Source organism: Miniopterus natalensis, chromosome 9 (assembly GCF_054644295.1).
Source record: "Miniopterus natalensis isolate mMinNat1 chromosome 9, mMinNat1.hap1, whole genome shotgun sequence".
NCBI lineage: Eukaryota > Metazoa > Chordata > Mammalia > Chiroptera > Miniopteridae > Miniopterus > Miniopterus natalensis.
In genome coordinates this window covers 29,587,364-29,612,405 of record NC_142089.1, presented here as the reverse complement: position 1 = coordinate 29,612,405, position 25,042 = coordinate 29,587,364, and the positions used below count along the sequence as shown (strand labels likewise).

General features: G+C 34.6%; 1 protein-coding gene across 1 annotated transcript in view; it reads left to right on the top strand.

Moving 5' to 3' along the window:
• The window catches only part of FAF1 (Fas associated factor 1), a 276,569-nt gene that overhangs the window by 122,021 nt on the left and 129,506 nt on the right, over positions 1–25,042 (top strand). The window contains exon 8 of the mRNA XM_016214169.2: positions 20,521–20,607. Within this exon, the coding sequence (XP_016069655.1) occupies positions 20,521–20,607 (87 nt within the window). The remainder of the gene's footprint in view (positions 1–20,520; positions 20,608–25,042) is intronic.

The window sequence follows — 25,042 nt, the reverse complement described above, 5'->3', positions numbered from 1 at the left end:
AATATTTAGTGATAAAGCTAATTGTCAGTCATACTTGGACATTAGTTTTACAAAACATTAATTAGATATTCCTGTTATCAGTCTGTTACATAATCAGAACATAACATTTCTTCAACTTGGAAGATACTATTTTAATCTTTTAAGATCGACTAATTCTGTAGGGTAATTCCATATGAAACCAAAGTGATTTCTTGAGAACCTACTATGTGTAGTAGATATATCACAGTGAAAGTGATTATCCTTTTTAGCTAGATTTTATCTCAAGCCAACATATTACTTATTTTGAAATAAAGGTGTAAGTTTCAGGCTCTAGAACTTCCTGTTTAGGTCATCTACCAGAAATGGAATATATTGTCAGTCTTTGTGGCAGTGCTATTAGATGCATTAACTGCCAAGATGTATGTTTTAGAACAGCAATTTTCAACCTTTTTCATTTCATGGTACATATAAACCAATTTCTAAAACTTTGTGTAACACCCCAAAATATATATTTTTTGGTCTGACAAAAAATAGGTATAATTGATTTGTTTACACCAACTGCTGTTGTTATGTTGGCTATTGTCATTTTTTTATTTGACAATCGAAGGAAGAGAAAGTTAGTGCCCCAGACTAAGTAGTCAGGTACTGCATGTTTTAGAATTTCTTGTGGTGCACTGGTTGAAAATTGGTGGGTAAGACTCTACATGTACAGAAATTATTTGAATTTAAAATATATGTGACATACAAATACATGTGTAAATATGTAGCAGTTACCAATATTTCTATTTTATATTTACCACCTATGTGCTTTACATTTTAACTGCATGATGTTATAATTTTATTAATTGTAAAAATGTGTTTTCAGCACATTTTTGAATCTACATGGAAATATAACTCGGCTGTTCTTCAGGCCGGAGCATAAACATCAGCTTAAAAAGAGCTTCTCTGTCACGTCTCCTCAGTCTAACTAGATCGCCCCTCCTTTGCTACCTTCCATCATTAAGCCCAGTTTATTTCCTTCATAGGACTGATCATAGTTGTAATAATGTATTTGGTTACTTGTCTTTTCTACTAGACTATAGGCTTCCTGGATGCAAAACCATGTCTTTCTCATTTCCAAGCACCCAATTTAATAACTACAACAAAATTTTACCGCCTCTAAGACTCTTTTCTAGTCAAACTCATTCTCTGCTTCTCTTATACTGAAAAAGCACGTGCACTGAATGAACCACTTATTAACTTTCTGACCTTGGGACGTTATTTAGCCTCAGTTTCCTCATCCCTGAGATGACCTTTCTCAAGGGTTTGTTACGATAATTAACTTTATGAGTGCATTTAAAGCTCTTAACACAATGCCTAAAACATTATAAGCATTCAGTATGTGTTTTTTATATTATTTTAAGACATATTATTGCCTGGATTGTGTGAAAATTGTTAGCCATTGTGTCCATTTCTCTTTGCTTTAAGCTTCAGGAGGAGAGTGGGTGTGTCTTGTCTAAACTGCTGTATTTAGTGCAGTGTTTTGTAGCAAGTTAAGGTCTAGTTCAACACCCATTTGATGCTTGATTCTATCCCCTAAATATCTGTAGAGAAGTAATAATTGCTGTAATCATGTCCAAAACTCATGGTTGTTATGAGGTAAAAACAACCAACTTCACCTTTATTCCACCTTGTTCACCACAAGCTCCAGCCGCTCAGGCTGCTCTTGGATTCTTTAGGCACACCCCCCGCAGCTTCTTGTACCTTTGCTTGTTCATGCTCTTCTCTGCTCTGCCTGTTTTTATATTCCATATCCATATATAGAAAGTTTTTAAGGTTCGTGTTCAAAGGTACCACCTCCATAAACCTTTCTCTAATCTTTCACAGAGATAGTATAACATTTTCCTCTTGGTTCTTTGTCCGTGACTTTCTTTTAATACCTAATAATGTAGTATCTTAAATTTGGTCATTTGTGTAAGATCTGCCTGTGTGAAAGAAATATAGACTCCTACATTCAACAGATATTCATGGTGCTCCTGCCGTGTACTAAGCACCATGCTAGCAGCAGTGTGATAACACAAAGATAATTTGCATGTAGACTCCCTAAGCAGATGAACCTATACATATTACAGATGATTAGTAAGTGCTGGAACAGAAGTCCGTTGGAAGATTGCAGGGACTGGGGTTAGCTTTATGTGTGGGTTGCAGAAGGCCTTCTTACAAGGCAGTATTTGAGGTGGACCTTTAAAATGATTAAGAATTTTCGAAGTGTATAAAAGGGGAAAGGATGGAAGTGTTAAAGAAACTGCATTTTAAGGAACCATCATTTATCTGATATACTTAGGAAAATGATTGATTTATCTTTAAGTCCTCTCAGGGTCTACCCAGCATAGTGCTTGACATATGGGAAGTTTTAATGTTAGAATAATAAATACCTAACCTGTGAATTAAATAAAAAATGGCACTGTGGTTTCAATAATGTACATACAGTTGCTTGATTACTTGGTCCCTGTATACTTGCCTATCAGGCTAATGCTATTTGGACTTAAGACTATTTGGAGAAATGCCTAATGCAGTTTTAGATTTTGTATTGTGAGATATCTTACAGAGTGGAGGTGTGGCCCTGGAAGGTTTGCTCAGTGGTTAGAGCATTGGCTTGTGAACCGAAGGGTCATGGGTTCGATTTCCGGTCAAGGGCACATACCTCGGTTGTAATTGATTGATATTTCACCTTCCCTCTCTAGAAATTGATGAAGAAAATGTCCTCGAGTGAGGATTAAAAAAATAAGAGTGGAGGTGTAAAGTGGGGGTGGGGGGCAGTTAAAGCTGCATGGGGCAGGGGAGAAGGGCCTGAGATCAAGTGTTAATTTTGAATGGATAGTGGCTTAGTCTTGTTATCCAAAATATACAAATTAGTTATTTTCCTTTTGTAGTTTACATAGGTGGCCTAGATTTATACTTTTCTCAACTTAGTAATATGAAATAAAATGAAGAAATTATCCCATACATTCAGGTTGACATTGAAAAGTATAATTTTCCCATTATAGTGTTAGTAATTTTTTTAATTACTCAAAAAGTACATGAACCCAGCCAGAGTGGCTCAGTTGGTTGAGCGTCATCCTGTGCACCAAAGGGTTGCTGGTTCGATCCCCAGTTGGGGCATATACCCCCCCCCTTCCTCTCTCTAAGTGTATCCTTGTGTGAGGATTTAAAAAAAAGTACATGAATAATATTTTTATTGTAGCCCAGCTGGCATGGTTCAGCAGATGAGCATTGACCTATGATCCAGGAGACCACAGTTCCATTCTTGGTCAGGGCACATGCCCAGGTTGTAGGCTCCATCCCCAGTAGGGGGCGTGCAAGAGGCAGCTGATCAATGACTCTCTCATCGTTGATGTTTCTGTCTCTCTCTCCCTCTCCCTCTCCCTTCCTCCCTGAAATCAATAAAGATTTTTTATTTTTTTTTTAAAGAGTTCCAGTCCTCACCTCTCCAGAAACATTTAAAGACATGCATTTTATTGTGACTCAGGAGCTCAGAAGTCTAGAAGATAACATGTGGCAGTCCTTTGTGAGTTGTGTGGATTTCTCTAGGATAGCTATTTAGAAATAGAATGACTGGGTTGAAGGTTATATTCATTTTATTTTGATAGTTATTGGCAAATTGCCCCCCTCAAAAAAGCGTTACCTACTTCTTCACCCACTAGCAATATGTGAGCATGCATGTTATATTGTATTCTTACCAACAATGGATTATGTCAGTGTTTTTAGTTGTTCTGCAGTTGAAAGGTGTGAATATTTTTTTGTTTTAGTTTGTATTTCCTTAATTACTAGTGAAGTTAAGCATTTTTCTCTGTGTATCTTAATGATATTATAGTTTCCAAACTAATTTACTGTAGTGTTTCTTGAATTAGAAAGTGATTAGCTAATGTGCATATAGTAATGAATGAAGTATAACAACATTGAAACAATTCACATTGTTCATTTTACTATAGACCAAGTGTATGTTGTAGTGTTAATTTATTGCCCTTTTCATATATAGCACAACTGGAATAAAAAAGAGGCAGAATCACATGGTGGTTAAAAGTATGGGCTCTTGAACCAGACTGCCTGGATGAGAATACAGCTCCAGCACTTATTATTATGTGATCTTTGTTAAGTTCTGTATACTCTCTGTGCCTCAGATGCCTCATCTACAGATGAATAAAGAAAAATGTGATTTATACATACAATATAATATTATTCAACCTTAAAAAGGAAAGAAATCCTTCCATTTGCAACAACATGGATCAACCTGTAAGACATTATGCTAAGTGAAATAGACAGACACAGAGGGACAAATACTACATAATACCACTTAAATGAGCAGCTTAAATAGTCAAATCCATAGAAGGAGGAGTAGAATAGTGGTTGCCGGATGATGGGAGGAAGAAATGGGAAGATATTAGTCTAAAGGTATAAAGTTTTATAGTTATACAAGATGAATAAGTCCTATTGTAAAGATAGTATATGTAGTTAACAATACTGTATTGTATACTTAAAATTTTGCTAAGAGAGTAGATCTTATGTTAAATGCTCGTATACAAAATGATAGTAATAATAATGTTAAGTCAAGAGGGTGGGTGAAGGAAACTTTTGTAGGTGATAGATATGTTTATGACGTAAATTGTAAGGATAGTTTCACAGATGTATGCTGATCTCCAAATTATCAAGTTGTATACATTAAATATGTACATTTAAAAAAAAATTTCAATCATATCTCAATAAAGTGGCTAAGAAAGAAAATTTATGAAAATAGTTAATATCTATAAAGTGCTTAGAATAGTGAATGGTCATAGTAAGTTACTTGAATGTCTGCTAAGTGAATTAGTTAAATTAATAAAATTTTTTGCACATTGAATACATGTAATCTTTAACCCACTAGATCTTGGCAGTTCTAATAAAGCTGCATGATGCAAAGATGTACTACAGCTCAAGTGTTAATGTCTAAAAATCACATCTTAAACATATGCCTTATAAGTATCTTCCAGGGTGATTATTAACATGAAAAGAATATCTAAAATATTCTCTTTTTTTCTTAAATAAGTTGAATGAAAAAGGAGTTAGTTTCATTTATAAGTGTTCATAGATTGACCCTCAGAAACTAAGACTTTTACTTGGAGCATTTAGTGATATGGTAGTAATATGGTAGGAAAAAACCCCATAGGTTTTTGAACTTGGAAAAAAGTAGGGTTCCAATCCAGTTCTACCACATAATAATGCCATTGGTGTGATCATGAAATGTAGTAACATATTCACAGTACTTAGGTCAGTGCCCTGGCATTCAATAAATGGTAGTTGCAGCCGTTATAATGGTCTCTTCTCTGTGCCCTCCTAAAACTTTATCTGTCAATGTCTTTATTGTTCATTGTACCATGTATATTTGTTTCTGGGTGCAACCTTCACAGGGCTGTGACTTCCCTGAAGACAAGAATATTGTATCTATCTTTGTACCCCTCCTGCAGAGGTTGCAACTGGCAACTGCAAGGCTTTTGTCTGGTTGCCAGTTTTGGTCCCAGAGTATCTTAAATTTGAACTGGTTGCCAATATTTAAAAGTTAGAAAGCTTTCCATTTAAAAACAACAAAACAGGATTCCTGGTTTCTGGCTTCTCTCAAAGAATCAGAAAATTCTGATAACACCAAACCCCAGATTTTCCATAGCAAGAATTAGCTTTTCTGGAATAGCAGCTGCCTCCTTGGATGCGGCATGCTCTCTGGTTTGCCGTAGTCCCCTACACCCAAATATTGCTTCCTCAAAACGAAGCCTGAATATCATTTGCCCATCACATTCACTCATTTATGTTTACCTATCTGACTGCTCTAGAGACTTGGATTTGAGAAAGCTGCTCGAAGTGACTGTCAGAGAGTCTGGAACTTAGGATGTCCTCGCCAAATGTTTGTTGAATGGATAAATGAAAGAACCACAAACATATAGACAAATAGGAGGTTTACCAGATTTACTTTAACACACACAAGGTGATAAGGGTCTAGCTCTGCTTTAGCAACAGCTATTCCCATCATCTTTTTCAGTGTGCATAGTGAAGGAGTGGTAGTGTTGGGATGTCAGAGAACAATGCTCTGAAACAACTGGCTTTCATTGGATGTGATTGCCAGGCTGCCACAATTTTCAAAAAATAGACACCCTCAAATTTAATTATTACTGGCATAATGCAGTGAAGCATGACAAAAACTATGATCAAATGCATTTGCTATTTATTTTGGAATGCATGACAATATCTGTTCATTTGAGCAAAAACATACAAACAACACCCAACTTGTTTGAAGATAGGATATCTTTGATCAGAATCTCTGAAATATCCCTTTGAGTTAGCTATTAGTATAAACTATATTAATTTGTACCTGACAGTAATTTGGGATTTATGCTTATTTAGTCTAGTTGAACTAATACACATTCCAAATCTGTGAAGGAAGACTTAGCCAAGTAAGTGAACAGTGTGGGTAACATTTCTTTGGCAACAATTGGGGTGGGGGTTAATGATCTGAAAAAGAACTAACTTTGTTAGTTTTAGTTTTTACAGAAAAATCATGGTACAGTAAAAAAGAGAAAGTGCCTCAGAGTCCCGTAGATTTCCTTTTGAGTCCTGCTTCTGCTACTTACATGGAGAGTTTGGACCCTCAGTTGCCTTTTCTGTAAAGAAAGGTTAAAGCTGCATTGAACTTGACAGTAAGAATTAGAATATCTACATGTATGTAAAGCACCGGATAAAACCTTTGCATTTCATGTTTTGTCCAACTGGAGCAGTCTTTCTGGGATTTGTACCTTATTTAGGATTCAGACCATCTAAAGTTGAGAATGACTGGTAGGACTCTAATATTACCCTTCAGAGAACTTATCTAATAAACAGGAAATTATCTTGTTTATATATTCACTTACTGCTTTTCTGTCTCCTTCCCCTCCCCTCCCCTCCCCGCCATACACATACTATAGAAGGAATGTGACCTCGTGAAGGGTTACTTGAACACAAGCACGGTGATACCAAGTAACTTAGCTTCTAAGTAACTTAACAGACAGGTAGGGTATAGAGTGTGGATACTCTGGACAAAGGTCACATCATAGGTGGGACAGAGTAGGACAGTGGGAGATTTCATCACACTACTCAAAACAGCATGCAATTTAAAATTTACAAATTGTTTCTTTCTGGGATTTTTCATTTAATTCCAGATTACAGTTGATCATGGCTAACTGAAACTTTGGAAAGTGAAACTACAGGTAAGGACAGAGTGCTGTACTACAAAATAGTACCTTCCTCATAGTAGGTACTCACTATAGATATATATTGACTGGCTAGACAACTGAATGAGTGCTCGTGTATTATTAGCACTTAGTGAATATACTTGTTAAATTTAGAACAGGTTTATCTGTTGCTTATAAGTCCAGTGAGAAATTCTCCTACTACTTTGTAGCAGTACATTTTATATTTTCTTTAAAAATATTTTTTAACCCCAGCCACGTGGCTCAGTTGGTTGGAGCATCGTCCTGTACATTAAAGAGGTTGCAGGTTCCCCTCCCAATCAGGGTGCATACGTAGATTAGATTGCAGGTTCAGTCCCCTGTCGCGGTGCATGTCAAAGGCAACTGATTGATACTTCTTTCTCATATTGGTGTTTCTCTCTCACATTGATGTTTCTTTCTCTCCCTCTTGCTCTAAAAAGTATATATATATATTTAAAATGTCACCCTAATTTTAAACTAATAAAGAGATGATCTGCTTTTTGTAAGGAGGCAGCAGTGTTTTATATTTAATTAACTCTCTTCTCTGGTCCCATCTGCATTTTTTTCATTAATTTATTCAGTCATTTTTACTAACCCCTTTTTTTTATCCTCACCTGAGGATATGTTCATTGATCTTAGAGAGAGAGGCAGGTGGAGAGAGAGAGAGAGAAAGAAAGAGAAACTGATGTGAGAGAGAAACATCAATTATCTGCCTCCAGTATGTGCCCTGAGAATTTAACACACAACCTTTTTTTTGGGTGCATGGGATGACACTCCAACCAATTGAGCTACCCAGCCAGGGCTTTACTTATCATTTTTAAAAAATCCTATAACAAGTGTATTTATATTGTAAATAACTATTCACATATTTTACCCCCAACTAAATTTATTTCCTTAAGGGAGTGTAGAGGTCTTTCTCTGCTGTACTGTGATCATTCAAGTGATAGATGCTCAGCAAGAACTTACTGAAGCAATAAGGAACTGAGTTTGAAACTGGTAGCGGTTATAGCATCCATTACGCCTGTCTCTGTTCAGCTCTGCTCCTGTGAATGCTTTAGGGATCTTGGCCCTAAGAAAAGGAATTAATGTTGAATCATCACTCTCTTAAATAAAAAAACTGCCAGGTATACAGGTAACATGATTTACTGTAGTAACTTCTAAGTCATTGTAATCATTTCCAGGTAATCATTTTTGTGAATAAATGAATGAATTGATGTATATTAGACCCACATAAGGTGGCAGCTATGTTAGTCAAAGTTACATTTTTAATTAAAGAATATTTCACCATCTTGGATATTTAGTAATTATAACATAGTCCATTATTTATCTGTTGTTTTTCCCCCCAAGAAGGTATAATTTATGTGTATTCTATAATTATTCCTTAAATTTTGGGATACTAAAACATAGTTCCTAATGATACTTATTAGGCTACTTTGAAATGACATTATTAAAAACAATGAAAGTATAAGTGTGGGAAATTAATTTAGCACAATATTTCTACATTTACATCTCAAGGACTATAAAGAAATAAAAATGAGATGAAGCATTTAAGTATATACGTAGTTTATCAGTGGTACGTTTTTATGTTGCTCTGTGTTCTCTGCTTCTTTACATAACCTTAACTCACTGTCCAGTAGGATAGTACTAGTGACATGTGGCAATTTAAATTAAAACTAATTAAATTAAATAGTTAAAAAATAGGTTTCTTGATCATACTAGCTATGTTTTAGGTGCTCAGTAGCCACATAGGGCTCATGGCTACCCTGTTGGAGAGCACAGATGGAGAACATTTCTGTCACCACAGAGTGTTCTCTTCGTGCGGTAGACCATCATCTGCACAGTTCTGTACCTTTTATTTTGCCACATTGCACATTAGATTTTTTTTGTTCGTAATTTGAAAATGAAGTTAATATATCCTAGAAATATTACCTTGCTAACTTCTTGATATCACTTCTCTCCAAAATGGTTGTTTTATCAACTACATATTTAAATTATGTTTGTTTTTTTGTTTTTCAATTTATTAACATAGTCAACACCTGACGTTTTTCCATTATTTAAAACTCTAAACTCTGTGATGAATACAGTTGAAGTAATCCCTCTAGGTATTATTCACCTTTAAGACAACATAGTGGATGACAGTGTCTCCATGAGCCTTTTACCATATACAATGAAAAAAAAATACTTATTAAATGGTGATTTTTCTCCCTTTATCTTATTAAGTAAATTATATGGTCCTTTTTTTATGGAAACCTCCATAGTTAGAGATGTAAAACAGCAATTTCTTGGTTCTATAGCATGACATAGTTCAGAGCTGAGATTAGAGAAACCCCGTAGAGTTGTTAATACTTGAGGGCATCCCCAGCTAGAAAAGTATGTGAATTTAGGCATGGGAGGAAGGAAGGATCTGCTTTAAATTTAGTGTAGGGTCACTGAATCTTAATGATAGATTAAACAAGGGAGCTAGAATAATGAATAGGGGTATGCAGTGTGTAGCACTAATACCAGAAGTCCATGGTTTGTGGCGGTTTTTTAATGTCCTTTCCCATATGGTTTTGAATAGAGTAGGTTATGGCAGGGATGAGCTAAGGAATAGCTTTGTTAATGAATAAATAGGAGTAATTTTTTTAACAGGAGACTTACTGCAGTTCATTTAGAATGCCTGCTTATTTAATGCATCATGTGATTTAAAAAAATTTCTGATCTTAATAATACATTAAGTAGAGATGCTAAGGTATTCCTGTTATTTTCTTTATAAAACAGCTATGTTTACTTTTTGGAGCCAACCCTAACAGTGAGATCCTTGGGTTGGGGTTTTAACTGCCTTAATTAAAAGCCAGTTTTACGGAGCTTCTGAGTATTGGCAGCATTAGTCTTCAGATAGGGCTTGGTGTGCAATATTAGACTTTCATTCATACTTTCAATTCACTTTGATAAGCTTTAATAAAATTGTCATTTGGATCAGTTTGCAACTTTACCTCCTTTGCCTAAATTAACTAGATAAGTAATTTTGGTGTCTATCCTCTTATTATAACTTTGCTCTTAGCCCAGGCAGGTATTTTCCTTAAGATACCCTCCTTGCTCTCCCACCCACATCTCTCTCAGACACAGTAATTCTGAAAGCTGATCATGGAAAGTAGCAAGTTTGAATCAGTAAACCTGTCCAGATACACTTTTAAATATCTCTTGGGGCTCTTCTTTAGAGGAGATTGCTTAATATTTCTAAAAGGAGAGATTAAGTAGGTTGTCTCTGCTGCCTTGGTTAAGTACAGTAAAGGGAAGTGTAACTCTCCTGACTCCAGGGCCCCAAATGCAAACACTGGCCTAGTTGTTCCCAAACTTTCTCCTTGAAGTGGGTGACTTGAATGGTTTATTTTCCCTTGATGAGTTGTCGCCCCCCCTTCTCCTGCCACTTTAGTATTCATGGCAGACCCCAACACTAATTCCCTTTGTTGTCTTTGTTTTTTGCATTTTTTTGTTAACAAGAAAAGATAAAATTATAAGAGACCTGATTATAGACTGAGGTTCCATTGCTGATGGTTCCCACCACTTTTTTTTAGCATCTCAGAGAAAGGCAAAGGCCTGGATGGGCAACAGAAAGCAGCAGAGCAAACATAAACATCATGGCTTAGCATCAGTGTGGTGCTACCAGAGCGGGAAGGGATACAGTCTTCATCGAAATATAAAGATGGGTCTTTGCCAAAACCAGTAAGATTGTCAGCATTTTTTAAAAAGTTGAAGTTTGTTATAGAAGCAATGGTTTCTAAAAATAAAACAATTTTTTAAGAAGAAAGAAGAAATGGATTAAGAATTTAAAGAACCTACATTACCACCCTGACTTAGGTATTAACTAACGGAATGACATTTGGACAACTAGCTTAATTTGTGCATGCACTGGTGTATATGTGTGTGTATGTAAAATTTAAAAGAAAATGCAATTCTATAAAAAGGAAATTGGCAGAGGATGGCATTTCCTCACATCTTTCTTATAGATGCAACTTTATTTTAGAACTTACAAAGGTTGTAAATAAGACAAGTATTTGATTCAGAGTTTCACTTATCCAAATCCAAAGCGTAGAACAAGGGTTGGCAAGAGTCCGCAACTACTGAGAGAAGGAAAACTGGAATAACAAGATAGGCATAATTGATTTACTGTATATTGGCAAAGTGGCAGGAGCAGGTCCATAGTGTGAATGTCCTCGTATTACTTTATTCCATACAAAACTCTTACATTAGAAGGTGTGAGACACAGAGGCATTGGGCACAAGTTGGTGAGAGGAAGGGCCTTTGCTAACCCTCACAGGATAAGGTTTGTTTACTGTTCTCATTGTTCTCCTTTTACCATGATGTATTTTCCTTGTTGTTGTTTTTTTTAATCTTGCTATTTCTTTTCCAGCTGTGTGTGACACCAGGAACTGCCCTCTTACTGTGAAGGCAGCATTCAATTGTTGAAACACTTAACAAGTTGCTATTTGATCTGGCAGTTGTCCTTCCTCTGCAGCACTTAAAAGTACAAAATTGACAGCCTGTAACTGCTCTTCATTGCCTGTTGCAGCGCAACAGGTGTGAAAAGATTCATTGATCTCATGACAGGTTTTGCTCATAGTTGGTCACTCTTAACATTTACCATTTAATGCCCACTGTTCAGCGTAAGTGTAAATGGTCTCATAGAAAATTCTCACACATTACAATTATAAAAGTGTCAGGAGGAAAATAATTTTAAAGATAATTATTGTAACCCTTTATTTTACAGAAGAGGAAATCCAGTGTAAGAGAAGATATGTCATAGTCATGGAAGAATCTAGACTCTCAGAATTAAATCTCATCTCACTATTCATGAACATGAGTAACCTTAGGCAAATTATTTGTCTCTGAGCCTCAGTCTCCTTGTTTGTAAAATGAAGATAATCATACATGTGAAAGGTATCATGAGGATGATATGTTAACATAAAACTTAGTTTGTTTTTTTATCCTCACCAAGGATATGTGTATTGATTTTAGAGAGAGGGGAAGGGAAAGAGGGAGAGAGAGAGAGAAAGAAACATCAATGTGAGAGAGAAACATCGATCAATTGCCTCCCTTATGCACCCTGACAAGGGATCAAACCTGCAACCTAGGTATGTTCCCTGACCAGGAAGTGAACCCCCAACCTTTCGGTGTATGGTTTGACACTACAGCCTACTGAGCCACACAGCCAGGGCAAACCTAAAACTTAAAAATTTTTTTTTATTACAGAAGTAATAGAAACTTAGAAAAGATAGATACACAGAAAATAAAAATGAATTATAATCCCATGATACAAGGGGAACAGATTTTAACATTTGTTATGTATCTTTTTTCTGTGCATATATATTGTATAACATACATATGTACATATAATATATATGTATGTATGTAACTTAATAAAAAGAAAGTTACATCATTTTGTAACCTGGTTTTCTTTAATCATTAACAACTTTTAATGTTATTAAATATTCTTCTGCATTGGAGTCAGCAAACTTTTTCTGTAAAAGCTAGATGATACATACTTTAGGCTTTGCAGGCCGTACAGTTTCTGTTGCATCTACTTAACTATACCATCATGATAGTGCAAAAGGAGCCACAGACAATATATAAAATTGAAGTGGTGGTGTTCCAATACAACTTGATTTATAGAAGCAGACAGCAGACTGGATTTGGCCTCTGGGCTGTACTTTGCTGACCCTGGTTCTATGTCATTTTAATGGCTACATGATATTTCATTTATTTATTTAGCTATTAGCTATTATTGGACATTAGATTGTGCCATCTTTGTGTGTATATGAGGATAAAGCTGCAATGAGTATTGTAGCTAAACATTTGGTTTACATGTATGATTATGTCCTTAAGATTAACTTGCACCCTGCTTCTGACATTGTATCAGATTGTTGAGCTACTAAAATTCAGGCTTCAAAATCGTAACATTTCTGATGTATAATTATTTTTTGGTTTATGTGACCAATCTTTGAAGTAGTACACAAAATTGAACTTTATAAAATGGTTTTAGGTTAAAATAAAACTCCTAGAAATGTTCTTATAATTTCTGTAGTTATTTCTAGGATTAATCTTTGACTTAATTGGTGTTTTTCTTTGTGCAAGGAATTATAAATTAATTTACATGATTTTAAATAGGGAAAATTTAAGAGCATTTATTGAGTGACTGATGTTTTATTCATTGCAGGCAGTAAAAAACATTAAATAGTTGGAAAAACTTTGCTCTCTCACTGTTTACATAAAGTATAGAGAGGAGATATTTCCCTCTAGGACAAGGTCTTAAGTTATATGAAGTTAACCTCTTACTGGTTTTCCTTTGGGTCTTGTTTCAGCTAGTCTATGAGAGAGAGACACAAAAAAGTCAAACATAGTTTCTCTGGTGTTTAGGAGCATTTCTTCAGTTCAGCAGATGTGTACAGGTGTCTTCCAAATTTATTTAGTGTGACCAATAGGTCATTTATTGTGGATTTGCAATTTTATTGCAATGTCCAAATATATATTATAGCCAGAAAGTAATCACACTTAAGCTTAAGGCAGAAAAACTGAAGATTAACACAGAGTTTTAATAATGAAGATTATTATTTATCATTATAAATAGTGATATGTAGTCTATGTAGTCTGTAGTGAAGAGGTAGTACCTTCTCTCATTAATTTGTTAGACTGAAAATGATCATTATATCATCTAAAAAATTATAGCATTTCTAGAAATTTTGTAACATCATTATTAATCATATTTAATCTCAAAAAGGACTTGCCATGTTAGGCCAGAGTTCAAAGAACTTTAGAATCTAAACCATTGAGGTATGGCTATCTGGGAGATCCTATAATTCATACATCCTAAGACAGTGCTGCTTAAACTTTGGCTTGGTAAGAATTACCTAGAGGGCTTGTTAAAACACAGATTGCTGTGTCCCAGAGTTTCTAATACACCAGGCCTTGAGTGGTTGCCCCCAAATTTTCATATTTGGTGGTTTCTAGGTGCTACTAGTATTGCTTGTCCAGGCACTACACTTTGAGAACCATTGTTGCAGGAAAAATAATTGTTCCATTTTTGTGTTGTTTTTTATGATTTCAACTTCTGCGACTTCACAATTTCTCTAACCTTTCCCCCCCCTAAAATTTAACATCTTTTCTATTTGTGAAGTATACTGTCTTACTCATCTGTAAACATTTTCTTAGCACTTTAGGAATTCTTTTTTTAAAATCCAGGCTTAATCTTTAACTAAAGAATTGATTTTAATAAATTCATGGTAATTAGTTCACTTTTAAATGATCTAACTTTGCAATTTTTTAATCATTTTCACCCACACCAAACTTTTAGGAGAGGAAATTATGAATATGACTGTATTTCTAATGAAAGCGTTGAATCTTACTCCTGGTCGTTTTTCAGGGTGGCTGCCATCTATTTCCAATTATATTTATTCAAACTAGTTTCCATATTTGATTGACTTTATTGTCATCATTTCCAGTAATATCTTAAGATGCAGTTGTCAGATTTCTTTACAGACAGGTAAAAGGTGTAATAAGTTTTTTTAGTATGCAAAGCAAAACTTACAGTTGTCAGAAAAAAAGAATTGTTAGAGCCGAGGATGTTTTAAAAGAACAGAATACACTAGGTTCAAAGCCCAATTGAATGAAACTTCAATTTTATAGTTTTGGGTTTTTCCCCAAACAACATTTTTACTGCTTTCTGGAAAAATTGTTCTGGAAAAATGATATTTGAGAAAAAGAAATGTCTCAAATTACTGTTTTTATGAGGAGAGAATCGCTGAGTCTTTTAAATGGTTAATGAGAAGAAGTAATAGTTAAACACTTGGAGCATTGATTTCTGATTTGAATTCTCCAGCACAGGCCAGCCCTGAGGGAAGGGGGAAAGCTTGCTAATTAACATTTGATTACTGATGCCACCTTCTCATTCCCTTTGCGCCATCCGGTTTCAAGGGTTTTGTTCAGGAAGGATTTTTAGGAGGGTTTTAACTTGCATTTTAGTGAAACAAATCCATGCACAACTATGAGTCTACAGTTCGTTAAAAAAAAGAAGAAAAAGAAAAGGACTTAGATATGAAGTGTGTGTTCACACCCCAGTCTGGATCCGATGTGATTGGCTTCTTAACCGTAAGCCTTTCAGAGCACAGGGATTGCTAGGAAACTGGAGCTAAGCCTAGTCTGTGTGCTTTATTTTGATTTACACACACACACACACACACACACACACACACACTTGTTTAGTGCCATTATTTAGCAGATTCTTGCCCAGAGCATCATTTGATAATGTGAAGTACTTGGAATTCAAAGTTTTATATCTTTAAATTTTGGGTAAGTTCAGGTTCTAATATGACCAACAGTCTTTTTCTTCTAAGATTGGTAAGAGAATAGATGTCTGTGGTTTCAGGGTGCTTTTTGTAAGGGTTGTAATTTGCCACAAGTATTATTAATTCAGAAAAATCTAGAAACTAGGGTGCTAACAAAATGATAGCTGTTTTAAGCCCATGGCAAGAAATATTTTCTTTTTTTTTTCTTTTTCTTTTTTTTTTTTTTTTTTTTTACTGTTTTAAAATGTTTGCTATTTGAAGAATCATGACCAGATTTCAAAATTTTAAAGATAATGAAATAAATTAATAGAGCTTTACAACTACATCATTTAGCTAGCAGTGTTCTGTCAAACCATAGTCTCACTGTTTTTAAAAAAAACCAACTAGACTTTTTAGTATAACAAAAGCAAAACCCAAGATGTTTCTTTATCCTAGAAAACATTTGCCCTACATGGTTCTTCTGTCCGTGTCTCTCACCTGCAGTTGCTTGCAGTGTTCCTTTCTGATGTGTTGTGTTTATGGGCACTTTATTGTTCTTCTTTCGTCTTCTAGCCTTAATAGTTTAAAGTTGCCCTAATTACTTACTTGTCTTACATAATATTTAGCTCTTCTTTTCCTGTACCTGGGATTAACTCCAGTATTTTCATAAAATCATAGGAATTCAGAGCTTTGAAAATCAGAATTGATCTAGTTTTATTCTCTTTTTAAAAACTGAGTAAATTAAGTCTCAGAGAGATTCTACCAACTTGCCTACAGTAACCACTGGGCAAATTTAGGACGCGACATCTTGTTCTCTGCCTCTTGTTATGCTGCAACACCTCAAACTTTGTGACTTTTCTTTCTATTATCAGAAATTGTTTTCACTTGGATAAATGTTTGACCAACATTTAGCTCACAAGTAATGATTTTATTATAGCTGACAAAGTTGTCTACTAAGTTTTATATTTTTCTGTTTGAATAGCTATAGACAACTCATGGGAGGCTAATTCTGAGCCTCAAAACTTAGTTTAGCAGAGTAACTTCCTAAGACTTCTAAGAAATTCTGATAAAATGTAAAAAGTAAAAATTGTTTGAAAATGTATGGAACTCAAAACTTTGTGAGAGAAGAATATTTCATATGATTTTATATTGAGCAGGTCAGAATAAAATGATCTTTTCCCTAGTGTTCATCAATGAAATTTTCATGAGGAAATATGAAGTTTGATATGGAGGTCATTGCTTAGATTATTACATTAATTATAGTTTATAAATAGATGTTTATTAACAGTGACGAGCAAATAATAAACCTGTCCCATATCAATACTGTACCAAGTTAATCTGATTTAAATTTTTCCTTTGTCACAATTGTCTTATCTGAAGCAACAGGGAAGAAATTATATTCTCTTTTTAGCAAACGTAGAAAACAAACTCTGGAAAAATCCATTGTCAATCTAGAACACTTGATCCAAATACAATATAGTCTGTAACATAATTTTAATGTTCAGCTGGTAATCAAAGCATTTATTAAGTTTCTTCAGAACTAATTGAAACATTTGCATAGTTTAACATCCTGAAATCTCATAGATTTAGAGCTTAATGCACAACAAGAATTGAAAAGATTATGAAGGTTCAGCATTATCTTGAGTCAATGCTGATCAAAGAAAATGTGTAAGACAAAAAGGCCCTTAGGAAATGTTGCCCTGTGAAGTGCCACTTGTCCTTAACTGGAATTTAACACAAATCTCTAAAGATGAAATTCCATCAGAAGTAGAACAATAATGGCAGCTGGGCTTGCCAGCTACAGCAACCCAGCCTGTGTGTGTTTTCTCCCTCTCTCAAGTGCTCTCAAATCTCTCAAATCAATCAGTGATCTCTCAATCTCTCTCTCTCCTCCCCCCGCCTTCTCTTCGTCTCCCTTTTAAAAAATCCCTTCTCTCTCCTTCCGCCTCTTTATCTCTCCCTCCTCTGGTCCTTCATCCCTCATCCCTTTCTGAGAGAACTCTGTCCTTCATTTGATTCATGATCATCTTAAATCACTCTGCATCATTTTATATATAGCTGTATTTTGTCTCTCAGGTTTTCTAGGATACTAATATTTTTTAAAAGCATGATTTTTACTTTTGCTTTGTATACATTTTAGACCTTTCCTTCCCTGCAGAATTGTGACTTAAAATTTTAATTAAAGAAAACTATCAATAAAGATAATGGAATTTTTAGACCTTCATTAGTAAAACCTTTACCCACTTTGTACTTTTGCTACCTTATCACGTGTGTTTCTTCAATATAATGTTAAAATCTGCCTATGGTTACAGCATTGATAAACATGGAATTATTTTTGAAAGACTAATTTGTTTTTGTTGTTATTTAGTGATTGTGGTATAACACAAAATTCTTTTGGCTTAATCTCAGAAGCTCTGTGAACTTATCTTTTCCATTGGGACAAACATTAGCCTAATATGCTTTACTTTGTACCCTCTCAGCCAAGTTCTGTCTGCATTAACCAGTTCATTCTATGACAAGTTGCTTAACAGACGTCATTCTGGGGAGAACAATGAAGCCAGATACTTGTGCAATGGCTAACATTACTCTAACTTTGATCACTTTTGTTCAGCACATCAGTCTGGCATTGTGCTTTATACCAACATAACACTATAGCCAGAACATGCTTTTCAAGCTTACAATAGCAAAGGAATGTTATTCAGTTCAGTGCAGTTACAAACGAGTTAATGAAAGAAGAAGAATACTGTTTATTTCATAATACCATATTGTTGTGTTTTGGAATTAAGGTGGAATTTAAAGAATCCCCTTCCAAAGTTATTTGTTTGTATACCCAGCTCATAGTATTTGTGTATACTACCCAATACCAGGGTAGCCTTGGTGAAACCTTTCCAACAGATACAAATATTTGTCCTGCTTTTTTTTGTTCTACAAAATAGCAGATGAAGCTTGGTGTATCTAGACAGCATAATTGAAAACTAACTTTAAGAAAGGAATTTTTTTGGCCTCGAGCCCTAAAATCTTCTCATACTCCCCCTCTTCTTTCCCTATATTAATGTAATGTTTTAGGTTTATGGACCACCTTTCTCCTTAAAAGCTCTAATGCTTAAGCATGACAAAATAGTCTTCGCTAGTGGAAATGATCAGAGGTTGAATTTGGTTAAATTGTTGTGTTAATAATGACTTATGAAAATTTCCAAACTTTATGTGACTCACCATAAACAAAATACTGCATGGTATTCTCTGCATACCAATACTGGCCATCGCTAAGAACCTCTGAAGAAAGGCTGTTTGTTTGAGTTGAGTGGGCATCAAGCCATGCCTCCACGCCCCTCAGTTCTCATTTGCTAAGTCTTTTTTCACAGGTGTACATTAGAGATAAAAATAGATTAAGTTCCACATTGTGTTTTTGTTTTTTCCTTTCCCCAGTGAATATATATCTCTGTTTCACTGGAAAGGTAACTTAGATGTTTTTATGTATAATAAACAGAAATGTGATACAAAATGCCGTAATTGGACAATATGATTCTTTAGACTTCTGCATTTTAAAAACATGAATGAATACTGCTTGTTTTTCATAATGAAGTCTTGTTATAGAACATACAGGGTGGGGCAAAAGGAAGTTTACAGTCGTGAGTATCTAAACTACAGTTTATTCTTGTATTATTTATTGATTATTGTATCATTTTCCATATGAACAACTGTAAACCTATTTTTGTCCCATTCTATATTATGTGCAACATTCAATACTAGCTTCATTTGTTATAGTAGTGTAATCCCATAACTAAACTATCTAAATTAAGATAAATAATCTCTCCATTCTTAACAATTTGATAATTTATTTTATTTGTGAATATGGAACAAAATAGAATTTTTGTAACTTATTTAAAACTGAAGAAAGTTATGATACTTCTTAATTAGTGGATAACATAGGGCTTATAACCTTGCAACACTTTATTCTGATAAATTATCTCCTCTCCTTCTAAAGTGAAAGTTACAGTATTGCATGTTGAAAATAGTTTTTCATCTTTAACAGTATTAAAATAAGAAGTATCATTACTGTATTTTATTTTTAGGAAGGGCCTAAGCAGTGTATTGGTAGATGGCTCTCAGTTAATAAATATTCTGTTGAAATAGTTTTTAATTTGGATGATTTCCAAGAAATATCCTGTGCTGATTTATTAAGTTCTTATATCTTTGAAGCTTATGTCAAATAATAAAGAAAACTTCAGGTTTTTCCTCCCACCTGCTCTTCCCCTTCAAAAAAAAAAAAAATCACATTTCTCTCTCTCACATAGAAACTTGAAATATACCTTTTGTTGGAATTATTTTACATCTTGAGTCATTTAAAAATTACATAGATTATAAAACTTTTAATTATAGTCTGTCCTAGGTGTACTATGTACCTGAAGTTTCTTAACTGAAAAGAAACTTGAAGCAATCCAGGAATATATAAAAACAATTGGCAGCTGGGGGTGTTTCTTTTTTTAAAAATTTTTCAATTACAGTTTACATTTAATATTATTTTGTATTGGTTTCAAGTGTGCAACATAGTGGTTACATAATCATATACTTTACACAATGATCACTCCAATAAGTCTAGTACTCATCTGACACCGTACATAGTGATTACAGCATTACTGACTGTATTCCCTATGCTGTATTTTACATCCCCGTGACTATTTTGTAACTTCCAATTTGTACTTAATCCTTTCACCTTTTTAACCCATTCTGCCAACACCCCCTCTCCTCTGGCAACCATCAGTCTGTTCTTTGCAAATTTCATCTAACCTTTATTGACAATCTGCTTTTAAATTTGGTTTAGATTTTTTTTTTTACAAAATTTTTCTGACTTGTGTTTTCCTAGTTTCAAATTCTTGTTTTGAATCTAGGAGAAAACAAGAGGAAATATAATGTATGCTACATAAATTGACTGGCAATTATCCTAAGTCATATGGAAACCCTATTTTTAATTTCACTATCTCTCTTTACAGGTAAAAAGAAATGTATATGACCTTACGAGTATCCCCGTTCGCCATCAGTTATGGGAAGGCTGGCCAGCTTCTGCCACAGATGACTCAGTAAGTAACAGTTGACTTGCCAGTTTTATATTCTCCTCTCTCTTGCCACTTTCAGTCTAACTGGCTATGATAATAAGCAGAATCAAATAATATTTCATTGAAAACATTTTATAAATCAAATAATATGAAAATAAGAGTTGTAATAATTTGAGTTCACTTGCAGAGCAGATTTCATAAGCCGAGTATATCAGCATTCTGTCGATAGTATTACAATATCAATATCAGGAACTTAATGCTGCTTGATTTGACTTACATTTTTCCTTGATCAAAAGAATATATTCAGCTGTTACTGATGAAATTTCCCAAGCACAGAATTTTTCCCCCTAAATTACAGATATCTCAAAGTCAATTAATCACTACATATTTAATTTTCAAACTACATTACCTATAGTAGACTGGTACTTTAAAAAATAGTTAATTTTTACAGTTAACATTAATAGCACTCTATTCTTAAATATACCCATAATTTTCACTACCATAAAAACTGGAAGAAAATATTTAGTCTGTCATTTTTACCTATTATTATATCTACTTATGATTTTTCTGTTGTAAATTTTAAAACCTTTCCTATCTCTGCCCTACTTCTAAGTGATTATTCTCTTCCAAGAGTAAGCTTTCTCATCTAAGGAGGCCAACTGAAATTACGTTTTGGCCACTTTGGGTTGTTTTAATCAGATACCCTCCTTCTCTCTCTCTCTCTCTCTCTCTCTCTCTCTCTCTCTCTCTCTCTTTCTCTTTCTCTTTCTGGCTTTCTCTTTCTTTCTTTCTTTCTTTCTTTCTTTCTTTCTTTCTTTCTTTCTTTCTTTCTTTCTTTCTTTCTTTCTTTCTTTCTTTCTTTCTTTCTTTCTTTCTTTCTTTCTTTCTTTCTTTCTTTCTTTCTTTCTTTCTTTCTTTCTTTCTTTCTCTCTCCTTCCTTCCTTCCTTCCTTCCTTCCTTCCTTCCTTCCTTCCTTCCTTCCTTCCTTCCTTCCTTCCTTCCTTCCTTCCTTCCTTCCTTCCTCCCTCCCTCCCTCCCTCCCTCCCTCCCTCCCTCCCTCCCTCCCTCCCTCCCTCCCTCCCTCCCTCCCTCCCTCCCTCTCTTTCTTTCTTTCTTTCTTTCTTTCTTTCTTTCTTTCTTTCTTTCTTTCTTTCTTTCTTTCTTTCTTTCTTTCTTTTCTTTCTCTACAAAGTGAGAATGTTTCAAGAATTTTGAAGTTAAATCTGATTTTAAAATAAGGCAAAAAAAATTGAGACTTTGTAAACGTCTTGTAATAAATACTCAAATGATGTAAGACTTGAACTACCTTTTGGAATTTCCTAGTAAATATTACATTTCTATCTGGATAATAATTACTGCTCCTCTCTCAGCACTGCCATTATACATTTTAATATGAGTGAATTCTTTGTGGAAGACAGAAACATTTTTAAAGCAATTTGGTTATGTAGGTGCTACTTGAGTCTAATTATTCCACAGTCTAAACACTCTACCTTTGTAAAATGCTTTGTGGATCATGAAACTTTAAAATAATCAGAAAATAGCAAAACTTTTTTTTTTAAGTGAACCCTTCCAGGTAGGGTCGGGGAGAATGTTTATGCATAGGCATTTACATTTATTTCTAAATAACTGATTTTAACATTGATATTATAGTATCTCATTAGAATTATTGACTGGTTGTCCATGGCTAAGAGTAGGGATGTGGTTGTTGGTTTTAGTTTGTTTTTCTTTTTCCCTGTTAGAGTGAGAAATTTGACAGAAAGTGTGTTACGCTTAATTTTACAAAAATAGAAAGTAATTTTAATAAATAATAGCCTTCTTTTTATCCAAGGAGACATGAATAAACCAGAAATGTTCTTAGTATTGTCTAGTAACTACCACAAGACCGAATAACATTAAGAGAAGAAAATAATTAAGATCTAAGTATGTCACTTAAATTCACTGAGGATTAGCAATAAATAGTATGTATAAGTACCAGGCTCATAGTAGACACTCAATAAATGAGGGTCAGTATTGTAATTCATATGAACATAACTCATAAAAGGATCACAGGTGAAAATTGACTGGTTTAAGTAAATTAAATGGTATCAGATTTGTATAAAAATAACCTATGTGGGTGGGAAATGATGGATATATAAATAAATTCAGGTTAGCCATCTATTGATCATTGTTAAAGCTGAGTGATATGTATATTGGGTTTATTATACTATTCTCTAAACTTTTTTATGTACTTGAAAATCTTTGTAATAAAAAAGTTTACAGCAAAAATAATTGCCTGGCCCTGGCCAGTGTGGCTCAGCTGGTTGGAGCATTGCCCCATAAACCAAAAGGTGGCAGGTTCCATTTCTGGTCAGGGCACATACCCACGTTTTGGGTTCGATCCCTAGTTGGGGTGCATATGGGAGGTAGCCAAGTGATGTTTCTCTCTCACATCAATGTTTCTCCCCCCCTCTCTAAAATAAATAAATAGACAAATAAAAATAATTGTCTGGTTTAAGAGCAAGAACATAAGGTAATAAAGTCCAGAAATGTGAAACTGCATAGGGTTGGGAAAGCCCAAACTGCTTTTGAATCCCACAGTTGTAGAAGCCAGATTGAAATGGGCTTATCAGATGCAAGTTCCAAGAGTGATAGGCAAGTTTAGTGAAATACTGTAGATTCTTCTGTAGCATAGTGCCTTATACATTAGGTGTTAAATCATTGAATTGAGTGGAAACCATCTTTTATGAGGCTCATGTTTTAATGATTATCATAACATTTACATTTTTACCAAGAGTTCTAATGCAGTTTCACTACTACAGGAAAATAGGAAAGCAGCTAGAACTCGCCATATCCAAGACTATAATGCTACCTAGTGCTGCACATAAGTCACAGCAAACACAAGGGGGAACCTGCAGTAAGAGGCTTGATTCTTTTTGCCTCATTATTCCTTTTTGCACCTTGTCCCAGAACCTGTGAAATGATGCCTGCCCTTGCCTCCCAAGAGCAAATGTTGCCATATTGGCAGGATGTTGCCTTGAGCTGTATGATTTGCTACAACAAAGATGTTTGAGGCCAGGCTGCTTTTAACTGGTGCCATAGCCGACCCACTGGCTCCAGAGCTCAAGCTTTGACAAAAATGGCTTACAACTGTAGTCTTCTATGGAGATCCTAGCCAAAGAAATGTCATGAAACCTTTCTTTCATTAGGACTATAAAAACTCATAAAACTGGTGCCTATAATCTATATTGTTGCAGGCGATGGTGTTTTTATACTTATTTAAATCACTCAAGTGGAGGCATCTGCTACAGAACAAGATCATCCTCACAGCTTGGGGCATGAATTGGGTACAGCTGAGAAATGTCAGCTGTGTAAACAGCCTGAAATGTGTTACCAACAAAAGTATAATTAATATCTTTCCAAGACAGTGTACCATAATTTAATACTTAGAATGGTTTAACTTTCAGAGAAAGCACCTGAACATTTTCTTCCCAGTGCCAGAGTAGAGGATTGCTTATAAAGGTCATTGAAAGCAAGGTTAGTTTGCACTTTTCCTGCTCAGTTGCAGAGATTTGTATGGCTTGGAATATAGTATAGTAACTTTCAGGTACCGCTGGCTTCCATGAATTTGTGGAAATATTGTAAATCAAGAAGTTAATGGATTTGGTGTGATGGAAATGTTCTAAAATTAGATTGTGGCAATGGTAGCACAACTGTAAATTTACTAAAAAAATCGTTGAACAGTTTAAAAATGAGTACACTTTATGGTATGTAAAGTATACCTCAAATAAAGGTATTTTTTAAAGAAATTAATGAAGAACTAGATTCAAATACTTTTTTATTTATGTTTTTATTAGAAATACTTTGCTATTAACAGAGGAGATGTTTTCTTTAATGTACTTCTCATTAACCTTTTACTTAGCAAACAGGGCAAAGAAGTAGACTTCTTACACTTAGATCCTTGTAACATCTTCAGTCACTCCTCAACCTGATAGACTACAGCCTTTTGACATTTTCAGCATTATTCAATGAAGTCAACAATCATTTAAAACATTGTTGCCCCACCTCCCCTCAGGGTTAAACTATTTTCATTGCCTCTAGATACAATACTCTAATGGGGTATAGGATACTGTATGAATTGTCAATAACTCTTTCAGTTCCTTTTGCGCTCTTTCACCAGGGAAGTAGGTAGCTAAAGCTTCACCAGTAGGGGAATGTTTTCATGCTGTGACAGTTCATCTGTGAGAACAAGGAGTTGCAAGTAGGCGGAATCTCATTTTACACTTTAACAAGGATGCTCTTCGTTTCCAGAGAGTAGAAATAATTTTAACACTGTGAATTATGTCTAGACACCTTATTGCATTGCAGATAACATGAATATATATAGTTTATAAAATTCCAGGCTTTAATAGTGCTTACACTAAGAGGAAAAATCCTTCCGTTTTAAAGTTTTTTTTGTCACGCGCCCCACCCCCCTTTTTTG